We start from the raw sequence: 27156 nt of genomic DNA, 5'->3' as shown, positions 1-27156 counted from the left end.
TCACCTAACCACGCAGAGTGTCAATGTCCCACCGCATGCGGTCCCGCGGCCGAAAAAAAGCCAACACTGATATTAAGTGCACCATTAAAATGTCCCGGGCGGGACCGGTGCACTGCCGAGACGGGTCGCTCTAACGCGTCATCTTTAAATGTCCCGGGCGGCTGGGAGCGGGAGCGCGCGCAGCTTCTTGTTGGGTGTGTGCGAGATGCCCTGCCGGTAAGTTGCCCCGGCAGGCCGCATTTTCGTCATGGCCAAGCGGCCCATTCCGCGTTGAAAAGACTCTTATTTTATTTCATTATTACATATTTATTTTTAACGGGAACTCATAGGTATCATAACATGTATATACATACATACATACAGTACATACAGTACATACATACATAGATACATACATACATAAAACCTGTTTTTTTCCTATTATTTATTTATTATATTAAAAAAATGCATATTGTTGAACCCCCATTCATTGCATAGAAGGGGGGGGTCATTTATCAAAGTCTCATATCTGCAAAACCGGGACCAAAAAATACACAAAATATATCCAGAAACAATGTTCTCCTTGATAAATCTGGGGCAGTACCCGTTTTGTCCCTGTTTTGCAGCCGGGAGACTTTGATAAATAACCCCCCATGGTTTTAGAGTATCCATGACAATTGTCTGAGAAAAATACTGTCCCATGTCTGTTGTACCTGTTATAGTGACATAAGGAGTCTGGGCAAGGCACAATGGAGCACTGTGATTGGTTAATGTCACAGCTCGTACCTGTTGGGGTTGCAGCCAGTGTAACCTACACCCAGTTCATGCATATTGGAAACACCGATAATCAAAGCTCCAGCTTCCCTCAGTTTTCTGGTCACGGTGGCATCTTCCGTCACAGTTTCCGTCCCAAGGAATGTAGTTCCAGCCCTCTGATGGTAAGGCACCTAGAAGAAAAAAAAGCCACGCCTATGCACGACTCTTCTGTGACCCCAAAGTATAAGAACCTTTAAGAACATCCACATACCAACACTATCAATTACAATGATGCAATATGGAGAGAAAAAAAACTATTTTGTGGGTGTCCCTTTGTAAAACAGCAATGACACCCCCAAATTATTATTTTTACGTTGACTTAAACCCATTAGTACGACCATCCTGGATTTAGCACCCTGGGACAAGGTCAGGGTAGGTGGTATGTGCATCAGTGGGTTCATGTGATGTTTATCTTAGAATATTGGCCAATCCAGGTGTAGCCCTGGTAAGAAATTGGGCTATATGTCTGTCCTCCTACTGGTGTAAGTTCTGCTAAGGGCAGGATGCCAGTAGTTATCATGGGTTTCCCCCGCTTCAAGCCCTGCCCTGAGTGGTGGAGGTAGGCCCCCTGACTCTGTGTCTAAGGCAAGAGACATAGGGGAGGAGCCTGCCAAAGTCATAAAGGGCAGTGCAGTCTATTTAGTTCCTGTTCAGTCTTAGCAGAGTTCCGAGTAATGAGCTGGAGAGTGGAGTTAGGCATTACATTTGGAGGAGCTCAGGCAGGCCCTGAGTAGAGTTGATAGAACTACGGTGGACCAGTGCCCCTCACCCTGCTTAGGGGTGAGGGAAGAGCTAGCCTGAGTGCCCGCGACTTGGGGTGGTGGCAGGGAACAGTGAGAACCCACAGACCATCCTGAAAGGGTGCAGTCTGGAGAGAGAGAAGACCTGCTGTACCATATGCTGATTTGTTGCTGTTGCTACTCTGCTGTGTGCTGTGAGCAATAAAGAAGCTGCTGCTGTTTTATAAGAGACTGTGTGAGACTGAAATCTCTCGCCCCAGAGGGGGGTTCTCTGGAAGGATTTCACCCTACCATGATAGGACTTGCCAGAGATGGAGGTATTGCACCACTAGATCCAGATGAAGGCATGTACCCCAGAAATCTGTCCCTGTTGTCCCCCATACCATCGCGGGAGACTCAGGCCCTCCTGTTCCTCACAGCTATGCACCACCTAGACACATGTAGCCAGACCTTAGCACACCTTAGGGCAGCGGTGCGCAAAGTGGGGGGCGCGACCCCCAGGGGGGGCGGGAGATTGTGCTGGGGGGGCGCGGGCAGTTGCAGAGGCCCCGCGCTCTTCCCCCAGGCATTTAAATTAAATGCCGGGGGATCGCGTGAGGCCCCTGCAACTGTTTACTTACCGGGATTCAGCCGCCTGTGTTGCGTCGCCATGGCAACGCGGCGTCAATAGACGCCGCGGCACCATGTGACCTGACGTCACACGCCCACGCAGCGTCATCTGACGCGGCTGAAGGAAGGCAGGGGGGCGCGAGAGCCGGGGGGCAGAGAGACAGGGGGGCGCAGCACAAAAAGTTTGCGCTCCCCTGCCTTAGGGGGTTTGATCTGCGACCGGGAGGTGTGGTGGGGGGGGGGGTCTGAGGGTTACACAGGAAACAAAAAAATGGGCCATGACAGTTGTGCCTTACAGGGACATTCGTCCTACCAGTGGCTCAATGGTAATATATCCTGAAGAGGTGGACTCTGGGAAGTAAAACAAGAGCAGTCCTTTATCCCTTGGGTATTAAAAAACGGATGACAAATTTATGTTTGCCCCAATCCATCCAAAAGCTGCAATGGGATAGTCGTTACTAGACAACATGTTACATAAGAAGCCACACGGGAATGAATGTTAGGAAAATACTCTTAGGTTTAGTGCAATAACTTTATCATTTATGAAAAAGACTTCAAATAAAAAAATAAAAATCTTGTTTTGCGATGTATTAGGTTTCTTGGTTTAGCATGTGGCGTACAGGAACGATTTAGAAACATTATAGGAAGCTTCCTTTATTCATTATGTCAAATAATAGCAGAGATTAATTCACCTGAAATGACATGTGCAGCCCTCACTGTCCTGCATTGGCTGAGAGTCACTGTCCTGCATTGGCTGAGAGTCCCTGTCCTGCATTGGCTGAGAGTCACTGTCCTGCATTGGCTGAGAGTCACTGTCCTGCACTGGCTGAGAGTCACTGTCCTGCATTGGCTGAGAGTCACTGTCTTGCATTGGCTGAGAGTCAGTGTCCTGCATTGGCTGAGAGTCACTGTCCTGCATTGGCTGAGAGTCACTGTCCTGCATTGGCTGAGAGTCACTGTCCTGCATTGGCTGAGAGTCACTGTCCTGCACTGGCTGAGAGTCAGTGTCCTGCATTGGCTGAGAGTCAGTGTCCTGCATTGGCTGAGAGTCAGTGTCCTGCACTGGCTGAGAGTCACTGTCCTGCACTGGCTGAGAGTCACTGTCCTGCATTGGCTGAGAGTCACTGTCCTGCATTGGCTGAGAGTCAGTGTCCTGCATTGGCTGAGAGTCACTGTCCTGCACTGGCTGAGAGTCACTGTCCTGCACTGGCTGAGAGTCACTGTCCTGCACTGGCTGAGAGTCACTGTCCTGCATTGGCTGAGAATCACTGTCCTGCATTGGCTGAGAGTCACTGTTCTGCATTGGCTGAGAGTCAGTGTCCTGCACTGGCTGAGAGTCACTGTCCTGCATTGGCTGAGAGTCACTGTCCTGCACTGGCTGAGAGTCACTGTCCTGCATTGGCTGAGAATCACTGTCCTGCATTGGCTGAGAGTCAGTGTCCTGCATTGGCTGAGAGTCACTGTCCAACACTGGCTGAGAGTCACTGTCCTGCACTGGCTGAGAGTCACTGTCCTGCATTGGCTGAGAGTCACTGTCCTGCACTGGCTGAGAGTCAGTGTCCTGCACTGGCTGAGAGTCACTGTCCTGCACTGGCTGAGAGTCAGTGTCCTGCACTGGCTGAGAGTCACTGTCCTGCATTGGCTGAGAGTCACTGTCCTGCATTGGCTGAGAGTCACTGTCCTGCATTGGCTGAGAGTCACTGTCCTGCATTGGCTGAGAGTCACTGTCCTGCATTGGCTGAGAGTCAGTGTCCTGCATTGGCTGAGAGTCACTGTCCTGCACTGGCTGAGAGTCAGTGTCCTGCACTGGCTGAGAGTCAGTGTCCTGCACTGGTTGAGAGTCACTGTCCTGCATTGGCTGAGAGTCACTGTCCTGCACTGGCTGAGAGTCACTGTCCTGCATTGGCTGAGAGTCACTGTCCTGCATTGGCTGAGAGTCACTGTCCTGCATTGGCTGAGAGTCACTGTCCTGCATTGGCTGAGAGTCACTGTCCTGCATTGGCTGAGAGTCACTGTCCTGCACTGGCTGAGAGTCACTGTCCTGCATGGGCTGAGAGTCACTGTCCTGCATTGGCTGAGAGTCACTGTCCTGCATGGGCTGAGAGTCACTGTCCTGCACTGGCTGAGAGTCACTGTCCTGCATTGGCTGAGAGTCAGTGTCCTGCACTGGCTGAGAGTCAGTGTCCTGCACTGGCTGAGAGTCACTGTCCTGCATTGGCTGAGAGTCACTGTCCTGCATTGGCTGAGAGTCACTGTCCTGCATGGGCTGAGAGTCACTGTCCTGCACTGGCTGAGAGTCACTGTCCTGCATTGGCTGAGAGTCAGTGTCCTGCACTGGCTGAGAGTCAGTGTCCTGCACTGGCTGAGAGTCACTGTCCTGCACTGGCTGAGAGTCACTGTCCTGCACTGGCTGAGAGTCACTGTCCTGCACTGGCTGAGAGTCACTGTCCTGCATGGGCTGAGAGTCACTGTCCTGCATTGGCTGAGAGTCACTGTCCTGCATGGGCTGAGAGTCACTGTCCTGCATTGGCTGAGAGTCACTGTCCTGCATTGGCTGAGAGTCACTGTCCTGCACTGGCTGAGAGTCACTGTCCTGCATTGGCTGAGAGTCACTGTCCTGCACTGGCTGAGAGTCAGTGTCCTGCATTGGCTGAGAGTCACTGTCCTGCATTGGCTGAGAGTCACTGTCCTGCACTGGCTGAGAGTCACTGTCCTGCATTGGCTGAGAGTCACTGTCCTGCACTGGCTGAGAGTCACTGTCCTGCACTGGCTGAGAGTCACTGTCCTGCACTGGCTGAGAGTCACTGTCCTGCATTGGCTGAGAGTCACTGTCCTGCATTGGCTGAGAGTCACTGTCCTGCACTGGCTGAGAGTCACTGTCCTGCATTGGCTGAGAGTCACTGTCCTGCATTGGCTGAGAGTCACTGTCCTGCATTGGCTGAGAGTCACAGTCCTGCATTGGCTGAGAGTCACTGTCCTGCATTGGCTGAGAGTCACTGTCCTGCACTGGCTGAGAGTCACTGTCCTGCACTGGCTGAGAGTCACTGTCCTGCACTGGCTGAGAGTCACTGTCCTGCATTGGCTGAGAGTCACTGTCCTGCACTGGCTGAGAGTCACTGTCCTGCATTGGCTGAGAATCACTGTCCTGCATTGGCTGAGAGTCAGTGTCCTGCATTGGCTGAGAGTCACTGTCCAACACTGGCTGAGAGTCCCTGTCCTGCATTGGCTGAGAGTCACTGTCCTGCACTGGCTGAGAGTCAGTGTCCTGCACTGGCTGAGAGTCAGTGTCCTGCACTGGCTGAGAGTCACTGTCCTGCATTGGCTGAGAGTCCCTGTCCTGCATTGGCTGAGAGTCCCTGTCCTGCATTGGCTGAGAGTCACTGTCCTGCATTGGCTGAGAGTCAGTGTCCTGCATTGGCTGAGAGTCACTGTCCTGCATTGGCTGAGAGTCAGTGTCCTGCACTGGCTGAGAATCACTGTCCTGCATTGGCTGAGAGTCACTGTCCTGCATTGGCTGAGAGTCACTGTCCTGCATGGGCTGAGAATCACTGTCCTGCATTGGCTGAGAGTCACTGTCCTGCACTGGCTGAGAGTCACTGTCCTGCATTGGCTGAGAGTCACTGTCCTGCACTGGCTGAGAGTCACTGTCCTGCATTGGCTGAGAGTCACTGTCCTGCATTGGCTGAGAGTCAGTGTCCTGCACTGGCTGAGAGTCACTGTCCTGCATTAGCTGCGAGTCACTGTCCTGCACTGGCTGAGAGTCAGTGTCCTGCATTGGCTGAGAGTCCCTGTCCTGCACTGGCTGAGAGTCACTGTCCTGCTCTGGCTGAGAGTCAGTGTCCTGCATTGGCTGAGAGTCCCTGTCCTGCATTGGCTGAGAGTCCCTGTCCTGCACTGGCTGAGAGTCACTGTCCTGCATTGGCTGAGAGTCACTGTCCTGCATTGGCTGAGAGTCCCTGTCCTGCACTGGCTGAGAGTCACTGTCCTGCACTGGCTGAGAGTCACTGTCCTGCATTGGCTGAGAGTCACTGTCCTGCATTGGCTGAGAGTCACTGTCCTGCATTGGCTGAGAGTCACTGTCCTGCATTGGCTGAGAGTCACTGTCCTGCACTGGCTGAGAGTCACTGTCCTGCACTGGCTGAGAGTCACTGTCCTGCATTGGCTGAGAGTCACTGTCCTGCATTGGCTGAGAGTCACTGTCCTGCACTGGCTGAGAGTCACTGTCCTGCACTGGCTGAGAGTCACTGTCCTGCACTGGCTGAGAGTCACTGTCCTGCATTGGCTGAGAGTCACTGTCCTGCATTGGCTGAGAGTCACTGTCCTGCACTGGCTGAGAGTCACTGTCCTGCATTGGCTGAGAGTCACACAGCACAGCAATTAATTTTTGGCCACCATGCCCAGAAAAGTTGTTCCCCAACAATGAATTGCAGCCCCATGAGTCCTCGTATCATGATCTTGCAGGTTAATGTCCTTTATCTTTTCCTCAGTTATTAAGTTACTGGGGGGAAGGGGGGGGGAGGACATACCCAGCGGTGGGCAACTGATTTATCTACATGTCCAACAACGTGGCAAATCCTGGTGCAACATTACAGTGAAGAAAAGGCCGAGATGAGTGAATCTGGTAACTCTACTCTTGTTCTGGCTTTTCCAAGGACGACTTCATGATATCTTAAATCCCTTTAAAAGTAATACCTTAGCCACATAGGTTCCACCCATTGCACAGTATGGACAGCTTACCACTTTAATCTCCTCTTTTAGGCAGACGGGGACTCCGTCTAGTGGGGAGAGGGGTCTGCTCTCCTTGTACCGAGAGGTGGAGGCCTCAGCCATCTGAAGGAATAACGGAGGGGTGGAGAAGACAAGTCATTATATTGAAGTGTCAATGGATTGGTCTCTTGTAATGGTGTTTGTGTCAAATTTGTCTTCAATTTAGCAAAGTGTGAGTGACTGGGTTAAAATTACATTAGAGGAAACAGTATAATATTAATTTATAACAATTGATGTTCTTGAGGAATTTGCTTCAAATAAATATGGGGTTCTCACCCTGAGGATCTGCGTTCGATCCCATTGCACAATAGCCCTGAGAGGAAGCGGGGCGCAGTCACTGGCCTCCATGGCTTGCATAATATTTAGGGCAACCCGTGTAGGAGTGACGGAGCCTGACCTGCAAAAACACACAATAAACGCATTTTATTACTACACAATTGAAATAAATGTCAGTAATGTTACCGGGCCGCTCTGTGGCTCCCGAACAGCAGCGCTCCTTGTAAAGCTGCAGCACAAGCTTTACCTTTAATATGTGCAACAATACAATCCACACAAATCAGGGCCGCAGACAGACTTCCCGGGGCCCGGGTCTAAAGTTATGAGCGGGGCTTCCCTTTCCCCCCCCCCCCCACCCACAATCAGCGGAGTTCCCAGCCCCATTTCACACCTCTCGAGCTCCCTCTATTTCCCTCCCTCTTCCCATGTATTTCTCTCCCCTCCGTCTCTTCTCTCACTCTCCCCCCCCTTCATCAATTACCCCACTCTCCCCTGCGTCTCACTCTTACTCCCTCTTTTCCTCACTCACCCCCCTCTCTCCTCTCACACTTCCCCCCCCCCTCCATCAATTACCCCACTCACTCAATCCCCCTCCTCACACTCATTCCTTCCCCCCTTCACACAATTCCCCCCACAAAATAAATGCCAAAAAACCCACCCCCAATACAAAAAAATCCCCACCTCCCCAATATATATAACCCCCCAAATACATATTTAAAAAAAACAAATACATATATAACCCTGGTCCCCTTACCAGCGCGGGTCCCCGGCTATGGGACGCTTCCCCGCGCTCTCCCTGGCGTAAGGGCAGGTGCCACGCGGTTAGTTAGGGCGGTGCGGCAAGATAGCCAGCAGCAGGAGGTGCAGGGAGGCCCCAGCGGCTCTCCACTGGTTGGCGCCGCCATCCGGTCGGGCACCGCCATGTTGGAGTTGACCGCGCGAACGCTTGCGCAGGTGCGGACGAGTGCGGCGGCCATCTTAGAGGTGGCAGATGGAGCACAGGAGAAGGTAGAGAGGCAGGAAGGCCCTCTAGAGGTTGCGCATGCGCAGGGAAGTGGAGCGGCGGCCATTAGGATAGCGCAGGCGCTGGTAGGACAAGAGGGGCGGCCATTAGAGAGGCGCCCATGCGGTCTCCATAAGCAGGAGCCTCCTTGGGAACTACACTTCCCAGGAGGCATAGCAGCAGGCCGTCAGGTGTTTTAGCTTAGCCAAGAGGGCTGAGAGATCCTCCTATTAAGGGGAGGATTTAGTTAGGGATATTAGCAGGATTGCAGGAAGGAAGTCACTCAGGAAGTGGGGAAGCAGACAGAGGAGGAGGTAGGTGTGCAGGGCAGGGACCCATGCACTAGGCCAGAGTACCCTCCCCAGGCCCCAGATTGCCCTGAGTCACCAGTGAGCTGCTGCAGCTAGGGACAGACCCCAGATAGGGAGGCTGCCACTTTAGCTGAGCAGGATAGCTAGTTGCAACAGTGTTCTGTGCAGTGCAGCCAGAGTAGTTGCTTTGACTGTGTCAGGGAAAGGCCCCTCATAGAAAGAAGGGGGGGTTGCTTTTTAAGTTACACAGTGTATGTGATATCACCAGTGCCAGTTGCACGGGCTGAGCTGCCAGAGTCTGGGATCAGACAGAATCTACAGCAAGAGATCTTCTGCATGCAGGGACTAGGCTAGAGGTATATCCCCAGGGCCCAGTTAGTCCCCTGAGACACTCTAGAGGAAACTGTATGTTATAGGGACTGCCTTAAGACAGGGACTCCTTCAGCATACTCAGAGAGAGAGAGATGCTGCAGGACAGTGCCTGACTGTCAGTACAGCGTGTAGCAGGAGGAGTATGTGACTCCATAGCAGAGACTGTTCTTAAAGGATCATCCAGCTGGGGATCCCTCCCCTGGGGATTCAGACGGCGGATTCATCTCTGCCAGGAGCAGCACGTTGGCCGTGGGATCACTGTGCGGAGTTGCTGATTGCCAAGGATTATCCTGATCAGGATCATTATCACTGATCAGGGAGGTAGTATATTAAGTGCACCACCGGGCCCCAACACAGGGAAGCGCTATCCCTCACACTCACACTCACCTTACTGTTGTGGACACTCAAGGGATAAGTGCCCAAGCACATTATTATCAAAGGGACTGAGGGTGATGTGATGATGGACATGTGGGCTGAGGGGATGGTATGCATTCAGGGTGATGCAATGTTATTCATATGATGTGATGATGTATTGATGTTATGCAAAGAGAGTTTAATTGAAGTTATCGTTCATGCTCAGTAAATACTGTTTATTCACATTGTGTGTATTTACTGTATAGTTGTTCTGGTGAGGGCACACTCCCACCACGTTGGGATCCCTCATCAGTGGAGGCGCTGCACCGAGTGTAAGTATATACCCCAGGTTCCCCGTGGCGGAAGCTCAGCCCTCCTGGTTGCCAAACAGGTACAGCACCACACTGATAAGTAGTCAGATACACCTACCCACCTCAATCTCACTTAGGGTGGGGGTAAGAGGGCTACACATATAAAAAAACAAATATATATATATATATATATATATATAAAAAACACAAATACATTAAAAATCCCCCAAATACATATAAAAAAACAAATACGCATAAAAAAACCAAATACATATGTGGCGCACTTTCCCCCACTCCCTGGGAGATATGGCGGCTACGGTGTGTGTGCTGCTTTACCTGCGGCTCACAGGAGGCCGGAACCTCCGCTGCTGGGAGCCTGGTGTGTACCTGATCCATCTGGTGACAGCGCTTCCACCTGCGCGGGATCCTAACTGTGTTGGATAACCCCGTGCAGGACAATAAAAGTAATACACACCGGTATAATATAACTGTTTTACTGAACATAGGAGAATAATGCACTCCTCTGCAGTCTCGTAGAACACCACATGAGGGCGCAAGCACAGTATACTTCATACACACCATACAATGAGCATCCATCGTTGCTGTGGCAACGCCCCGGTATTGAAATCATACCTGTGGGGCTTATTGCCTCCAGATGAAGCTCCGTGACGGGAGTGAAACGTTACGTTTTAGGACCCTTCGCGATACCAAGCAGATGGGTCTTGCTCAGAGTACTTGACAAGAATATATTTATTACGCACTGTAGGGATTAGCTAGAGACATATGAGCGAGTATAGAAAATAAGCCGGTTACTTGCTCAAGGAGCCGCGCTGTGTAAATAGCAGTCAGCAAGAAATATATTAATCAATTAGCTCCGGTGACAGAAATGGACACAATATAACGGATAATGGGGAAGCCTCCTGGGAAAAGTGCATCAGCAGCATCACAATTGAAGTACAGCTGAAGTATAAGCACAAAAATCCAAGGAGACACTTTTATGTGGCGTGGAGTGTGCAATGTACTGTACTCACGATCAGTCGCCATGTCCCTTATCCATGTGGCCACATATCAGCAATGAAGCTCTGTGTTTTCTGTCGGCGTCCTGTCCAATCCTGGGATAGCAGCAGAGTGAAAGAGGATCGGTAAGACGTCCAAACCGGAACAAACGTTGGAACTCACCAGCCAAAGTTGAATTAAAAAAAAACTTTATTAAGCTGCATAAAGTTGGCAAAAATGCAGACAAAGGTGGGGCAGTAGTCGTCTTGGACTACATCGACTACAAACAAGAAGCATTGCCTCAACTTGGTGATCAAGATTCCTATATGGTGTTGCCATCAGATCCCACACATGACTTTGGTTGTCAATTACAAGAACTATTGGATTTTGGTAAATATCTACAGGTTCTGTCTGTACAAGAACTTGATTTCCTTACATGTCCCCACCCAATACTCCCCATTTTTCACCATTTACCTAAAATACATAAATCGCTCCTTTGTCCCCCAGGTAGACCTATTATCTCAAGTATAGGATCATTGGGGGAACATTTATCTCAATATGTTAATCATTTTTTGCAACCACTGGTCACAGCACTTCCTTCTTACTTTCTGGACACTTCTCATGTTCTCACTCTTTTTTCTGATTACACTTGGACACCCAACTCCTTATGGGTTACATTAGACGTATCTTCTTTATACACTATCATTTCACACACCGATGGCATTCGCGCCATTGAACACTTTTTACATTCGGCTCACACTTTTTCACCTGCTCACATTGCATTTCTCACCGACAGTATTTTATTCTTCCTCACTCACAACTATTTTATGTTTGATGGGACTTTCTATCTCCAAACACGTGGGACTGCTATGGGGTCTTGTATTGCCCCTTCATACGCCAACCTATTTATGGGTTGGTGGGAGCAGACCCACGTGTTTGGAGATAGCAACCCCTACCGTCATCGTATCACTTTTTATCACCGCTATATTGATGATCTATTATTAATTTGGAAGGGCACTGTCACTCAGCTATATTCCTTCAATTCTCACATTAACACCAATTCTTTTAATCTACATTTCACTCATCACTTTCATCACATTCACTTTTTAGACCTTTTACTTTATGTCACTCCTGATCTTAAGGTACAAATTGATATATTTCGTAAGCCACACACTCGTAACACCTTATTGCATGCCTCCAGCTGCCATCATCTGAGTTTGTTTTTCGGGGAGTTCCATATGGACAGTTCTTGCGATTGCGCAGGAACTGTTCTACTATGGAGAATTTTGAGAACAGTGCACAGGATCTTAAATTAAGATTCCTCGAAAGAGGATATGATCTCTATCATTCAAGAAGCTTATACTATTGCTAAAGATAAAACCAGACAGGACCCGTTGATCCAAAGAACTTCCAATATTTCCAACCAAAAGTCAGGATCTACAGTATATATGATACTAATCCTAATAATGCAAAAAACACTATTCAATGTGATATACAGTACCAATGTTTATTACCCAATATAGCAATCAAGCAATGAATGTAAAAGCTATAATCAAAAAACATTGGAATATTCTGACTACTGACCCTCTTTTGAGAAAATTTGTCTCATCAGATCCAAGATTTGTATTTAGAAAATCTCCCACTATTGGAAATGCTGTATCACCCAGCATACCTAGACAACAATTAAATACAAATAACAAACAACTTTTTACTAATTTGCTTGGTTGCTGCCCTTGTGCAAAGTGTAACATATGCAAATATGTATTAAAGACAAGATATTTTCCAAATCAAGATGAGACAAAAAAATCAACATAATGAAATTCATTACATGTAAAACAGAATATATCATATATATGCTTATATGTGGTTGTGGTAAAAAAATACATAGACCTAGCAACTAGAGCCTTTAAAACAAGAATTCAAGAACATGTGAGATCCATTTGTAGCCAGGTCTCCCTTAGGTGTCAGCGCCCCCCTCACCTCGAGCGCGATCGCGGGTACCGCCGAGTCCCAGGGCGGCCCCGCGCGCCGATCGCAGGGGTGAGGGCGGTCAGGTCCCGGCTCGGGAGTTGCCGGGGATGTGTGCGGCCGGTTGCCAAGGCCGTGATCACGTCACCGGGCTCCCGGCGCTCCCGGATACTCGCGCATGAGCAGTGATCGCGCATGCGCAAGGAAGCCCCGAGAGCCAGGGAGAAGTAGCGCGAGGGGGAGAACAGCCCAGGAAAGGTTGCGGCAGCCCCAGAGAGATCGCGCAGGCGCAGGACAGTGGAGAGAAAGCCAGCGAAGCCCTAGCCTACCAGGGAAGGCTCTAGGCAGGGACTACGAGTCCCACGAGCCTCTGCGCGCCCCATGTGCTGCCAGGGAGCCAATAGGGCTTAGGATCTCCAGGCAGGCAAGTAGATACATTTTCACGCGGTTGCAGCACGCTAGTCAGTTGGAGCTGGGGAGCTGTGAGGGAAGGAAGGGTGCGGGGAGCGAGTGCAGCTCCTGCACCCAGATAGGTACCCACATCCCAGGTAGGCCCCAACTCCCCACCAGGTTAGTGGGTAATTGAATAGGGACGGCCCAAGATAGGGACGCTGCCCTTAATGTTAGTGTGCTGTCTTGTCAGGGTCACGGCTGTCAGTGCCGTGAGGTCTGACAGGCAGGCACAGTGTTGTGCAGCACGTTGGCTGCAAGCATCCAGTGGGTCACAGCTTGTTGCTGCAGGCGCTGGGACAGTTAGTTAATAGTGAGGCAGAGGGGACTAGGGTAGTACAGGAGGAGGTAGTGCGGGTGCAGGGGGTCAGGGACCCCTGCATAAGATAGGCTACCCCGTAGGCCCTAGGAGTTTTCCCCAAAGCCATTACAGGTTGCTGTGCTGTAGGGACGGCCTATAGTATAGCGCGTGTCACGTAGCGCCAGTGATAGACAGGGACACCGCGGATGCTGCGCTTCCTGAAAGGAGACTTGGGCTCAAGTCTACGCCCCGAGAGAAAGACTATCTTCAGGGTGGGACCGCCCCTGGCGGACCCCAAGCAAGGATTCACCAGACCGGATCAGACGGGATCCCAGAACGACAGATCCTTTGTGAAGTTCCTTGCAGGCCCGAGTGCAGGAGCACTCGGCAGGTACTCTATAAGTGCACCAACAGATCATAACATTCTCTTTCACATAGTGGCAGCGCTGACCATGGGACAAAGGGGTTGGGCTGTGGGCACCGTGTGGGGATGTTATAACGTGGTGATGTTATAAAGTATAAGTATGATGTAATAGTATTCTTTGTTCATTCAGTAAACCTGTTATACATAATACTGGTGTATGTGGTTTCTGGGTGGGTTCCTATGTTAGGGTCATTCTACATTCCCATAGAATCCTACATAGGTGGAGGCGCTGAAACCGAGAACGTTCCAGAGGATTCACCCCAGGCTCTCACTAGCGGAGGCTCAGGCCTCCTGTGAGCCTGCAGGTATACGCACCACACCTGGTAACACCGTATGTTCTCCGCACACACACTAGACTGCGATTGGGGGGGGGGGGAATACCCGTTACACATTATTAAAGGGGATCTCACACAACCAGTTGCCTATAATTTTAAAAACTGCCAAACAGCAGTTTGTCTAAATTCAGATGCATAGCCATTGAGCACAATAAAACCAATCTAAGAGGGGGAGACAGAACGAATTGTCTCTATAAAAGAGAGGCGTTCTGGATCTTTACCCTCGATACACTGATACCTAAAGGTCTTAATACACAATGTGACCTTAAAACATTTTTGTAAATTATGTTCAATTCAACGTGTATACTTACACTGTCCATTGATTAGGCATCATGAATTGATGGCTGTCTGCTCTTTATATATGATATTAATTTAAACTGTTTTCATTCAATAACTCTGTTTACTTATGTGATCGATGTTTCTCTCTTTTTTATCCTTTGATACTAACACTGTGGATATTTTCCTGATTCAATCAGATCTGATCATGTTATATACTTTTCTTTATTGTTATAGGCAAACATTGGGACACTTTTGTGATTACACATATTACTTAGTCATAGAAATGTCCCAGTGATAACCTTTAAATAGATTTGATTGTCTATTTAGGTATCATAGTTACTATACATTACTTGCTAAGGTGCTACAATATTGGTTCACTAAATGAGAATGAATCTATTAACCACATCAACACTTTTTGGTCAAATATTATAGATTATACTAATGATAACATACTATTTTATATATCATAGTGTTCGTTAACTAATATGACACTAGATATATGTTTTTTCATTATTGATAAATCATTTGAAATTGTAATTTACAAATTATACAAGGAGTATTAATGTTCTAATTAATGTTGATTATAAGCTCTATGCTAAGGGTTAATTTATTTAAGATTCACTTGTTTGGTGCACCTGTCTTTTCCCTTAAATTACTTTTGTCCATGCTTAGCCCATATCATTGCTATTATATAGCTCACTTGTATAGCACACAGATGTGTGCAATGTTTTAACCAGAGAGGAGGGATTTAGATAGAGTCTTCCCCCCTCTCTCGTCATCTGCTTGAGAAAGTGCCACTGACGGCGTGAAACGCGTGGGACGAGGAGCTAGGGTCTCCATGTGGATGTTCACATTTTTTATGTAGCCTGTGACAGGGTAAATAAAAGCCACCAGCTATATGCCTGGCAGACATACGTTTAGTCTGCAGTGCAGCAGTGAATAGGTTAACGTCAGCTGGGAAGCTCAGGCAATTGGTTGGAGCCCAGTTGCCTAATCAAGGTGTGTTAAAAATGCCAGGATGTGCACACATGCAGCCTAGCTGGACAGGAGTGAAGTACTGAAGTAGACAGCTTGATATAAGGTCTGTCTTTTTGTATGCTGTCTGAAACAGGGAAATACCCTGAAACTCTGGAGAGAGAACAGCTTGATTTAAGGTCTGTTTTGCAAAGTGCATTTGTTATGAACTGTTGTGTTTGCAATGCTGAAGAGAAGCTATTTTGGTTGCCATGCTGAAAACAAGGACTTTTGTTTTTTCTGCTGAAGTGAAGCTATTTTTGTTTTGTGTGCTGTATGTTTTTAAGGCTAAATAAATAAGCCTTGTCAACAGACCCCGCGTTTGTAGTTGCATGTACCCTGCAACATAGCCTAATAAAGTTTTTTTTTTTTTATTCAACTTTGGCTGGTGAGTTCCAACGTTTGTTCCGGTTTGGACGTCTTACCGATCCTCTTTCACTCTGCATATGAGCGAGTAGTCGCCGTTTACGGATATCTCATCCACTTATCCCCTGCGTAGTCATTCAATAGCAACAGTGCGCGGGTTTGAGCTAGTGATCCATTACGATCTCTTCGCAGCTCTAGCACTTGCTTAGTTCGGCTGATACGTCAATCACAGACATTAAGAGCAGCGACATAGTCATTTCCCCTCCCAATAGTGGTCATAACGGACCCCACTGAACAAAACTAGAGGTCCGGTACAACGATCTGGCTATACCAACTGTACCAAGCCTACCGGCTCACATTTTCCTCTCACGGCTCCAGCTGCTACTGTTCCGGCGAGTTATTGCAGCAGCGGCTTTATATTTCCGTTATTGCTAGTTATCTTTATTCAGGGATTAAAGGACCATCGATACCCCTGTCACAGAATCGCTCTCAGCTGTGGACTCCACGGCTCCAGTTGTGCTTAGTTATAGTGTTTTTTTTTCCTGTAACCGAAGCTTTACCTGCTGCCAGACCCCTTACAATGCCGCTTACTTAGTATTAACCCCTTGGGATAAGGGCATATTGTCAGCCCCTCTATCCTCATTGTCTAAGTATCGTCACTTACCTTAGTGCCAACTCCAGCCTTCTCTCATCCCTGCATCACTCCCACAAGTTAGTGCTTACAGTATATGATTAGAGACATGTTTATTTAAAGGGTTACTAAGCTGTTATTCATATATAGTGTCCCACTGATTTTCTCCATTACGGAAGACATTCTCTATGTACTCCACTTTTAACTTCGGGATTTATGTTTTAATTAGGTTTCTAATAAATGTTATATTTTAGAATAGTGGTGTGCATATAAGTGATTCACTTTTGGAGGACCTCTCTGACCGACGCCATTATCCTGTTTTACTCATGAAAGTATTTTCATGTTTTCCAGAGGTCCGCTAACCTGCTCCATTCGCGCCGTTGTCACCGGTCATACAGCAGTGACGTTGCCGACAAGGATTTGCAACAGTGATTGTGTCAGAGAGTTAGTGCAGGTGTGCAGTGGGGCTGAAGAAATTCAGGTGCTGGCAATCGGGCAAAAGACAAAAATACCCAACGCTACATCCAATATGACAAAAAATATATAGTTAAATACTTAACAGTTTGTCTTCTCATGAGTAAGGGTCATTTAGTTAAACCCTGTGGCCAAAGCGTTATAAGCCTGCAGCCACGTCACGGCATGACCAGTATGCAGGTCCTGACACTACCTGTGAAAATTCTCATTTACCTCTGCAGTGGAGGGAGAATGGTCTCAGTGGACCTGTCCTGCACAGGTACATGGAAAAACCTGCTACTTAAAATGTGGGGCTGGGGCGAGCTTGAACCTAGGGAGGAAGGGCCACCAACCTCTAAACAACTGGTACCAGTTGACAATTTATTTGGGGTTAGTGCTTGCAGGGATTGTGTGTGTTTAGGAGCTGGCGTTAGGGGTCTGATGTTATAAATGGCAAAGGGTACCATTAATCTATGCAACATGTTGCTGGCCTCTGGCAGGAAAGGGCCTACAATTTGTCTGTCTCATGGAGAAGCCCAGTCCTGGTTGCAGGGTATTGGATGTGGCCAATAGCCGCTTTCACTGTCTTATTACCGGTAGGCATTTGTGAAGTCATCGATCCCTCTGAACTTGAAACCCTCTCTGGGCGGACAGGTCCTGAAAGAGAATAATCCAAATAATGATGCCAGGTGGAAGAGAATTCCCCAGCCTGTTCCCAATCCCCAAATACCAACTTGCTGAAGGATAAAACCATATTTAATAATATTACCCAAATGTGATCCCTATGTATAATTAAAGAGCAGGGCACCGAGAGCATGCGTGGGGGGGATCCGTGTGTCTCCTGGGGGTCAATTCTATATGGACTGAAGTGGCCGCTCAAAGACTTTTGGTTATGTTTTTTTTGATTATGAGGAGCAGGTTTAGGGAATTTTAATCATACAATTAGTAGCTGTTTTTTTCCTTCTTACTTAAGTATTTAAAATCGTATAACTTCTATCTAGCAGAAATACAGTAATTAGGAAATAATGAGTGTTGGTGATCAAGTTATTTATTTTTCATGCATTATGTATTATTATTATTATTATTAACCTTTTTGGCTTTCTCTGCCTTATTTATACTCTCCGATTTATTTATTGAATGTCTCTTTCTTTTTTTCTCCAACGTTTCGGCGGTGTAGAACAGCCTTTATAGATACAGGCATACCCCGGTTTAAGTACACTCACTTTAAGTACACTCACTTTAAGTACACTCACGAGTAAGTACATCTCGCTCAATAGACAAACGGCAGCTCATGCATGCGCCAGTCAGCACGTCCTGAACAGCAATACCGGCTCCCTACCTGTACCGAAGTTGTGCGCAAGACTGGGAGGAGTGCGGGGAGACTATAGAGCCTGTTACAAATGCCTTATTTACATCAGTTATGCACATATATGACGATTGCAGTACAGTACATGCATCGATAAGTGGAAAAAGGTAGTGCTTCACTTTAAGTACATTTTCGCTTTACATACATGCTCCGGTCCTATTCCGTATGTTAATGTGGGGTATGCCTGTACACAAGAACAGAACACCTAGTTCCAAGCACTCTATCACTGCAAATGGTAAATGAAAATAATTTTAATGTCCGAAACTGATATAAAATGAAGGGCTTTAAAAATAGAACAACTTAGTGTAGTGACTCGGATCGATGTGTGAACACTATAGGAGTGCTTTCGATCAAACACTAGTAGAGGTAAAAGGACAAATGTCCTAATATTCGCCTATATAGATATATAGGTTGCCTTGTGCAGGCTGGGATACTGAGGATGAACGTGCTGCTCTCTGGTTCCCTATGTACAATACTGTAGTCCCCTACAACTGTCGATGTGAACAAGTGGAGGGACTGCTCATGAGGCTCTCCTGCATCAATGCTTTTCGTTAGTAATATATCAGCGCCAATCTCCGCGGAGCGATATTAGAATAGATAGGGCTAATCATCAAGAGTGAGCAGACTAATAAGTCCTGAATCATATACCGATCGTCTATAGTATATCGGCAATGATTACTGCAGGGACTAGCATGGTACTCATGCATAGATTGCACAGGTAGCCCTGAGCTTACAATAATTGGCACAATTCCTGCATCGGCATTGATCGTGAGGTTATATCGGTGCCGATGACCGTAGAGGAGTGTTTACATCAACTTGAGAGCTATGGGGAGCTCCCCAGCTCTAGTATACAGTATATACTGCCAAAGCTTCAAATGATTAAAACTGATATCTATAGGGTGAGGGCGACATGTAACCCCCAGTATAGAAGCGCTTAGTGTTATAGTTAATACCCGAGCGCAGAGCTCCGCAACAAAGTAACAGTTCTCTGATTGTTGCGGTCACAATTAGCGGTCTGCGCGTGCAGGGAAAGTTGGCCGACGCCCGCATTTCACGTATCGAGCTTCATCAGGGCAGGTAAATCAAGGGGGAGGTCCCATAGGCTGAGTGTGGGCTTATATAGTCACTAAAATTGATGTTGTATAGGTTAACCCTTGAAGAACCGGAGCATGACAGGCCAGTTAGCCCAACTGTCGTAGTTTACTGATAGTAGGCATGGCCTCGATACTGTAGTTTCCAGACTATGTGTTGCCTTGTTAGAGAAGGGGGATATGACCCCTTAGCAACATGCAACAATAGTATCTGCGGATAAGGTCTAAAGTCTCAGTTATCCCCTGTACAGTGATAGTAGTGATAAGGGATAGAAACCTATGGACTATGCCATATTCATTTTGTGTTTGTATAATTGGTATGATGACCGATCAGTTGACATGATGGAGGCATGTGGCCCATAACCACTGCATCAATTGTGGGGAAAGGTAACCCACTGGGGAGCCAAGGTGATCAAGATGCAGGATAGACTTAATGGAGTAAATAAAATGACAGGACATGGCCTTTATCAAGGTGCCCTCACCTAAGTCGAAAGGTTGGAGTTCTTGGCACAACAAATTAACGATTATTAGTGAGTCCGTGCGGTCATCTTACTTTCACCTTCATTGCTGATCTTTTGGGACCTTAGGATGACCTTGTGGTTGAAGCACATTTTGGTGTTGTACAGTGTGCCTGCATTTTCCCTTTTGTCTCTCTTTCTTCTCCCCAAACTTCACACACACACACACACACACACACACACACACACACACACACACACACACACACACACACACACACACACACACACACACACACACACACACACACACACACACACACACACACACACACACCCTCTCTACCCCTTCTATCCCTCCCGCCCGCCCCGACCCCCAAGGCAAAACCAAGTTGTTAGTATTTTGCCGGGTTTGAATCGAATTGGGAACAATTTCTAACAATGTTATTTTATAGAGTTGAGGTGATAACTTACAAAAGATGGTTCACACGTAAGAGTCCTGGCTACGCAGCCGCAAATCTCATTCTAAAGAAGTCTAAAGAATTAGAAAGTTCTGAAGACCAAATGAATCGATTACACAGGTAAAAACAAGCAGGAATCACTGCACACAAGGATGTCTGGGAGATCAATGCTAAGAGGAATATAGGCACCTATATTACAGACATACCGTGAGTCCTGTAACTCTCGGATCACGTGTTGGGGAGGCTTTTTGGGTGTGTCGGGAATAACAAGAGCGTGGAGCGTGGCCAAGTTACTTGACCTGACCCAGAAAGAGAGAGAGAACCATATCATGCCACTTGGTGGACATTGTGCTCCTGATAATTTGAGGTTCTTTATTGCACTGGAGGAATTTGGTTATGAGCTGCGTCCAGTGTCACAAACAGCGGCAGATTTGCAAATCCTCCGCCCCGTGGCACTAAGTCGTGGCGGCCACCTCCTTTGCTGCCGCCCTCCTTCTCCTTCCGAATCACAGCGTCAAATGACGCTGCGGACAACACCAACGTGACGTCAGAGTGTTGTGTTGCCATGGTAAAGCGATGTCAGGATGTCATTTGACGCCGCGCCGCCATGACAATGAGACGCCATATGACATCACGTTGGTGACGTCTACTGCGTCATTTGATGCTGAGATTCTAAAGGAGGAGGGCGGCAGCAAGGGGGCGGGCCGATAGACCCGAGAGCGTGGCAAATGTATATGGGGGGGGGGAACATTGAATGGGATGGTGCACAGCGAGAAATTAGGGCTGAGATGTAAGTAGGCGCAGAAGAGTGTAAAGCTTTAAAAGTAGAGGAGGAGAATTGAGTGTGAGATGTGGGATTTGATAGGAAGCCAGGAGAGTGATTTCAGGAGGGGAGACGCTGAGACAGATTTAGGAAAGAGTAGAGTGACTGTGGCAGCAGCGTTTAGGATAGATTGTAGGGGAGACAGGTGAGAGGCAGGAAGGCCGGACAGCAGGAGGTTACAGTAATCGAGACGGGAGAGAATGAGGACCTGAGTCAAAGGTATAGCAGTCGAGTAACAGAGGAAAGGGCGTATTTTTGTTATATTGCGGAGGAAAAAGCGACAGGTTTTAGATACGTTTTGAATGTGAGGGGCAAATGGGAGAGAGGAGTCCAGTGTGACCCCTACGCAGCATGCTTGGGCTACCGGGTGAATGATGGTACTTCCAACACTAAATCTGGAAGGAGGTAGTAGGGCCAGGTTTGGGAGGAAGTATAAGGAGCTCTGTTTTTGCCATGTTAAATTTAAGGTGGCGGATGGCCATCCAGGATGATATAGCAGAGAGACATTCAGAAACTTTGTTCTGTATAGCAGGTGTAAGGTCGGGGGTTGAAAGGTAAATCTGTGTGTCATCAGCATAGAGGTGATATTTAAGCCCAAGGGATGTGATTAGGTCATCTAGAGAAAGTGTGTACAGAGAAAAGAGAAGAGGTCCCAGGACAGAGCCTTGGGGTACCCCCACAGATAGATCGATAGAGGAGGAGGTGTTAGCAAAAGAGACACTGAAAGTACGATGGGAGAGGTAGGATGAGATCCAGGATAGAGCTTTGTTACGAATACCAAGAGTATGGAGAATGTGAAGGAGAAGAGGGTGGTCCACGGTGTCAAATGCTGCAGAGAGGTCGAGTAATATGAGCAGCGTATAATGACCTCTGTCTTTGGCAGCATGGATGTCATCAGTTATTTTAGTAAGGTCTGTTTCAGTGGAGTGAGCAGTACGGAAACCAGATTGTAGAGGTTCTAGGAGAGAATAGGTGTTGAGAAAATGTAGCAAATCGAGAGAATACAAGACGTACAAGGAGTTTGGAGGCAAAGGCAGGAGGGAGACAGGTCAATAGTTAGGACAGGTAGGGTCAAACGCTGTTTTTGAGTAATGGTATAACTGTTGCATGCTTGAAGGAGGATGGAAAGGTACCAGGGTAGATGGAAGAGTTAAAAATGTGTGTGAGCATAGGGATTATAGAAGGAGCAAGAGGTTTTAGGAGATGGAAGGGAATGGGGTCAAGAGGGCAGGTAGTAGAGGGAGAAGGAGATCAATAATGACACATCCTCCCCCGAGACAGCGGAAAAAGAGTCAAGGAAGGCAGGAGGAGAGTTAGGAAGGTATGTGGGATGGGAGGAGGAAACAGAGGGGATGTTCTGACGTATGGATTCCACCTTTTCCTTAAAATAGTCAGCAAAGTCCTGAGGTGAAATGGCGGAAGAAGCGGAGGCAGCCGTGTGTCTGATCTGCTTGTGCTGGAGGGTTCCCCAACTCCATCCTCTGCACAAGAACTATGCATGTGACTCAGGGCTGTTTACTTAAAAGTGCAATCCCACATAGCCAGACAAAAAAAAAAACCCTTGTAAAGAATGGGGGGGGGGAGTGTTTGTGAGGGGCAGGAGAGGCCTTCCTCTAACAAAGAGGTGAATACTACCATAACGCTTCAGCAGCATATAGAAGCGTTAGCGGTTGCACAGATAAGCACATGCAATGTCCCCGTTACCCGAGGACAGACACGGGGCTCTATCTGCGTGATTAACCCCTGAGTTGCCAGCGAGACTTGTGATGCATTACTCAGTCTGAACAAAAAGCTAATTTTTTTACAAAAAATATAAGAATCTGCTTGGTGTAGTTTAATTGCGAGAATACAACACCCTTCCCCCTCTTCCACTTTACTCTATCGTTGGGTCTTATCCTGATTTTGTTACATTTTGCATTGTTATTGATGTTGATCTTGCTGCAGTGCTGCGTTGTCAAGGTCTTGCAATTTTCGTTGCCCATGTGTTGCAAACCCTCAGTCCTGGCGGGAGTCGCCATTCATCTTTCTCGTGCTTAAACTTTTATTAAATGTTATTGGCTGACAGTCCCATGCTTCCCAGCACAGGTGGCCCAATCAGAGGGTCAGTCGAAGACTCAGCCTCTGAGCCACCTGTGCTGAAGCAGGGATATCCTGAAAACCTGACCTGTTGGGGGGGGGGGGGGGGGTAGGGGGGCTTGACGACTGATGTTGTAACTCACGCAATGCGTACCCCTTACAAAGATATGCATCCCAAGATAACAAGTCTCTTATTTCACCCTGAATTAAACTTACCTAATCAGCTTTGGAATCAAATAATACTTTCCGAAGAAATATTCCGAAGGAATATTTTCCGAAAAGATCAAAAGCAGAAGAATGAAAACTAGCAGTCACACACACACACCTGTCCTGTTAGAAGACAGCCCCCTGTACACCTCACCTGTGTGCGCCTGACTCAAACAGGTCAAAGGGCAATATGTATTGTGGGATTTAGGGATCAAAGTCAATTTTGGGGCAAAATAACCGCAAAGGTTGGTGAAGGGAGTTGGCACACACATATGAGTAAAAAATGACAAATAAGGGCTGGCGATGACATAGCCTCTGTGGCATCAACGCCGCCCGGAAACTTTTGGGAGGAAATCGCGATGAGGATAAGAAAAGGCAGCACAGGACATGATCTGCCGCGCAGGGAAATGGAAGAGAAGGACCCCTCTTACGTGTCCGGATTAAGGGACGCCGCAATCCCCGTGACCACTCTGGTTCCCCGACACGCCCGGCGCCCTAATGGTCAAACACGCAGAGTCTGCAAGCGCCTCTGCGTTTCGATTCTGTTCGCCGCCATCCTTCATATTTAGCAAAATAACTGCACAATGAGTCAAAGAGAAAAATGTCTTATAGCTCCATCACTTATTTGTGTGATGCACAATGTGTGTGTGGGGGGGGTTCCCCAAACTTGTTCTACTTTTTGCACTGATAAATCTGCCAGGTTTGAGGTGGTAATAAGCTCTTTGCACAAGATATAAACTTCAGATGTAAGGAGCTCAGACTACACGTTTCTTGCTTGTCACAGGCGTAATTAATTGATGCAAAAGTAAACGTTTTCTCTGCGTTAGGGAACAAATTGCAACATATATGTATAGGGGAGGGTGGAGTTTTTTGTATGTGTATTTGGGAGGTGTTTTTTAATATGTATTTGGGTGGGGGTATTTCTTTATATGTATTGGGGGGTGGGGGTATTTCTTAATATATATTGGTGGTCTTTTCTATATGTGTAGCTATGTATCCTCTTGCCCCGATCCTCCGTTCTCCCTCCCCTTACCTCCTCCATTGTGAGTGGCGGTGGGCTCGCAGGCGGCTCCCTCTGCAGGGCGCCGCCATGTTGGTTTTGCGGGTGCGCACGCGCGGAGGCTTGCGCATGCTCAGAGTGTGTGGCGGCCATTGAGGGGTTGCGCATGCGCAGTGGAGTGAGCGCACGCGGAGGCCCATAGTGGTAGGCTCTGCGGGGACTACAAGCCCCATAGTGCTCAGGGGCAGGAATACCACATGTGACGCCAGGGAGCCAATAGCGCGGCCAGGTCTCCTGCAGGAGGAGATACTTTCTCGCGCGTTGGAACAGGAAGAGGCAGTCGGAGCTGGGACACAGACAAGGGAGGGTGTATGTGTGCAGGGGTTTGTGACCCTCTTCACTAGGCCAGATTCACACGTATAGATTGTGGCTGCTATAGGGACAGGCCCCAAGGTGGGAACCCTGTCCCACTAGCTGTATGCTAGTTCCGGGACACAGCTGCAACGCTGCGCAGCCCTTATAATCGTGGTTTGGGATCAGACCATCCACGCTGACACAGAGACAGTCATCATGGTGGGACCATCCAGTGGGACACCACCCCACATGGACTCGTCGTGGAGGATATCGTTGGATCGGCTGGAGCACCCGGCAGGTACCTATACAAAAAGTGCACCAACTGTCCTTACACTTTGCATAGTGGGATTGGGTGTGGGACTTGTGGGACTATTTGGACACAGTGTGGGTTACAGCCGTGCGAGGTGTGTGGGTAGTTGTACTTCTAGACACTATAGAAGGATTAAGATATGAAGTATATATATCTTATACTATATTAGTGAAAGCACTGTATGTTTGCCTGCCTGCCTGGATGTCCGGTGTCCCTAGGGGAAATCTCATTGGTCCCTTGGCCCGCCCGCCCCCGCACACCTCTCATTGGCCTGAGGCGGAGTGACGGGCCAAAGGACACACAGGGACACACACACACACACAGGGACACACACACACAGGGAACACAGGGGGACACACAAACACAGACACACACGGACACACACACACACACACACACACACACAGGGATACACACACACACGGACACAGGATACACACACACACACACACACGGACACAGGGACACACACACGGACACAGGGATACACACACACAGTGACACACACACACAGTGACACACACACACACACACACTGTTACATACATTAGCGGGGCTCACAGTGTTAGCAGCACCCGCGCGCACCTCCTCCTCTCCCCGTGTCTCCCGCGCTTTCACCCCGACCCCCCCCTCCCCCGGCGCCGCTACAGTCAGCGGGACACACACACTATTATTACCCCTTCAGCGCCCCCCCCCCCCGTCAGCGGCCGTGCGAGACCCCCCTCTATATCTCCCACCTCTCCCCCCCCCACACATATACATGCCCCCCCCTCCCCGGTGCTACAACTCACCCCTCCCCGGCGGGGAAACAGCCAGTGGCCAGGCAAGCTGCCTCGCGGCACCGAGTGCCAAAGATGGCGGCGCCCGGGACACAGCGGGGGAGCGGCCACAACACGCTGCCTCCCGCCTCAGATCCACGTGGGACCTGCCGGATGGGTGAGTGAGCGGCCTTCACCTCCCCTCCACCCCCCCCCCCTCACCTCCCCTCCACCCCCCCCTCCCCTCCAGTGTCAGTGTCTCCCCGATACCCACCCCCCCCCGGCGCTACAACTCACCCCTCCCCGGCGGGGGAACAGCCAGTGGCCAGGCAGGCTGCCTCGCGGCGCCGAGTGCCCAAGATGGCGGCGCCCGGGACACAGCGGGGGAGCGGCCACAACACGCTGCCTCCCGCCTCAGATCCACGTGGGACCTGCCGGATGGGTGAGTAAGCGGCCTTCACCTCCCCTCCACCCCCCCCTTCACCTCCCCTCCACCCCCCCCTTCACCTCCCCTCCACCCCAGTGTCAGTGTCTCCCCGCTACCCCCCCCCCCCCCGGCGCCGCTACAGTCAGCGGGGGAGCGAGCGAGCGCCCGGGACACAGCGGGGAGCGGCCACAACACGCTGCCTCCCGCCTCAGATCCACGTGGGACCTGCCGGACGGGTGAGTGAGCGGCCTTCACCTCCCCTCACCCCCCATCACCTCCCCTCACCCCCTTTCACCTCCCCTCACTCCACTTCTCCCTTCCACCCCCCCTTCACCTCCCCTCCACCCCCCCCTTCACCACCTCCCCTCCACCCCCCCCTTCCACCCCCCTTCACCCCCCCTCCACCCCCCCCTTCACCTCCCATTCACCCCCCCCCCCTTCACCTCCCTTCCACCCCCCCCCCCTCCACCTCCCCTCCACCCCCCCCTCCTCCCCCCCACCCCCCCTTCCTCCCCCCCACCTTCACCTCCCCTCCACCCCCCCCTTCACCTCCCCTCCACCCCCCCCTTTACCCCCCCCTCCACCCCCCCTTCCCACCGCCTCCCCCCCCTTCCCACTGCCTCCCCCCCCCTTCACACCGCCTCCCCCGCCTCCCCCCCCTTCCCACCGCCTCCCCCCCCCTTCCCACCGCCTCCCCCCCCTTCCCACCGCCTCCCCCCCTCTTCCCACCGCCTCCCCCCCCCTTCCCACCGCCTCCCAGCCCCCCTTCCCACCGCCTCCCAGCCCCCTTCCACCGCCTCCCAGCCCCCCTTCCCACCGCCTCCCCCACCCCTTCCCACCGCCTCCCCCCACCCCTTCCCACCGCCTCCCCCCACCCCTTCCCACCGCCTCCCCCCACCCCTTCCCACCGCCTCCCACCCCCTTCCCACCGCCTCCCACCCCCCCTTCCCACCGCCTCCCACCCCCCCTTCCCACCGCCTCCCTCCCCCCTTCCCACCGCCTCCCACCCCCCTTCCCACCGCCTCCCACCCCCCTTCCCACCGCCTCCCACCCCCCGCCATCCCACCCCC

General features: G+C 49.6%; 1 protein-coding gene across 1 annotated transcript in view; it reads right to left on the bottom strand.

Annotated features, from left to right (window-relative positions):
- Nucleotides 1-27156, bottom strand: part of LOC142491288 (uncharacterized) — a 113195-nt gene that overhangs the window by 32739 nt on the left and 53300 nt on the right. The window contains exons 3-6 of the mRNA XM_075593625.1: nucleotides 17350-17412; nucleotides 7188-7308; nucleotides 6882-6974; nucleotides 766-926 (exon numbers count right to left, since the gene is read on the bottom strand). Coding sequence (XP_075449740.1) covers nucleotides 766-926; nucleotides 6882-6974; nucleotides 7188-7268 — 335 coding nt within the window. The 5' untranslated portion in view covers nucleotides 7269-7308; nucleotides 17350-17412. The remainder of the gene's footprint in view (nucleotides 1-765; nucleotides 927-6881; nucleotides 6975-7187; nucleotides 7309-17349; nucleotides 17413-27156) is intronic.

The sequence above is a fragment of the Ascaphus truei genome, chromosome 3, assembly GCF_040206685.1.
Source record: "Ascaphus truei isolate aAscTru1 chromosome 3, aAscTru1.hap1, whole genome shotgun sequence".
NCBI classification, from domain to species: Eukaryota; Metazoa; Chordata; class Amphibia; order Anura; family Ascaphidae; genus Ascaphus; species Ascaphus truei.
The sequence above is the reverse complement of the archived record's forward strand: the minus strand, read 5'-3'. Positions and strand labels throughout refer to the sequence as shown.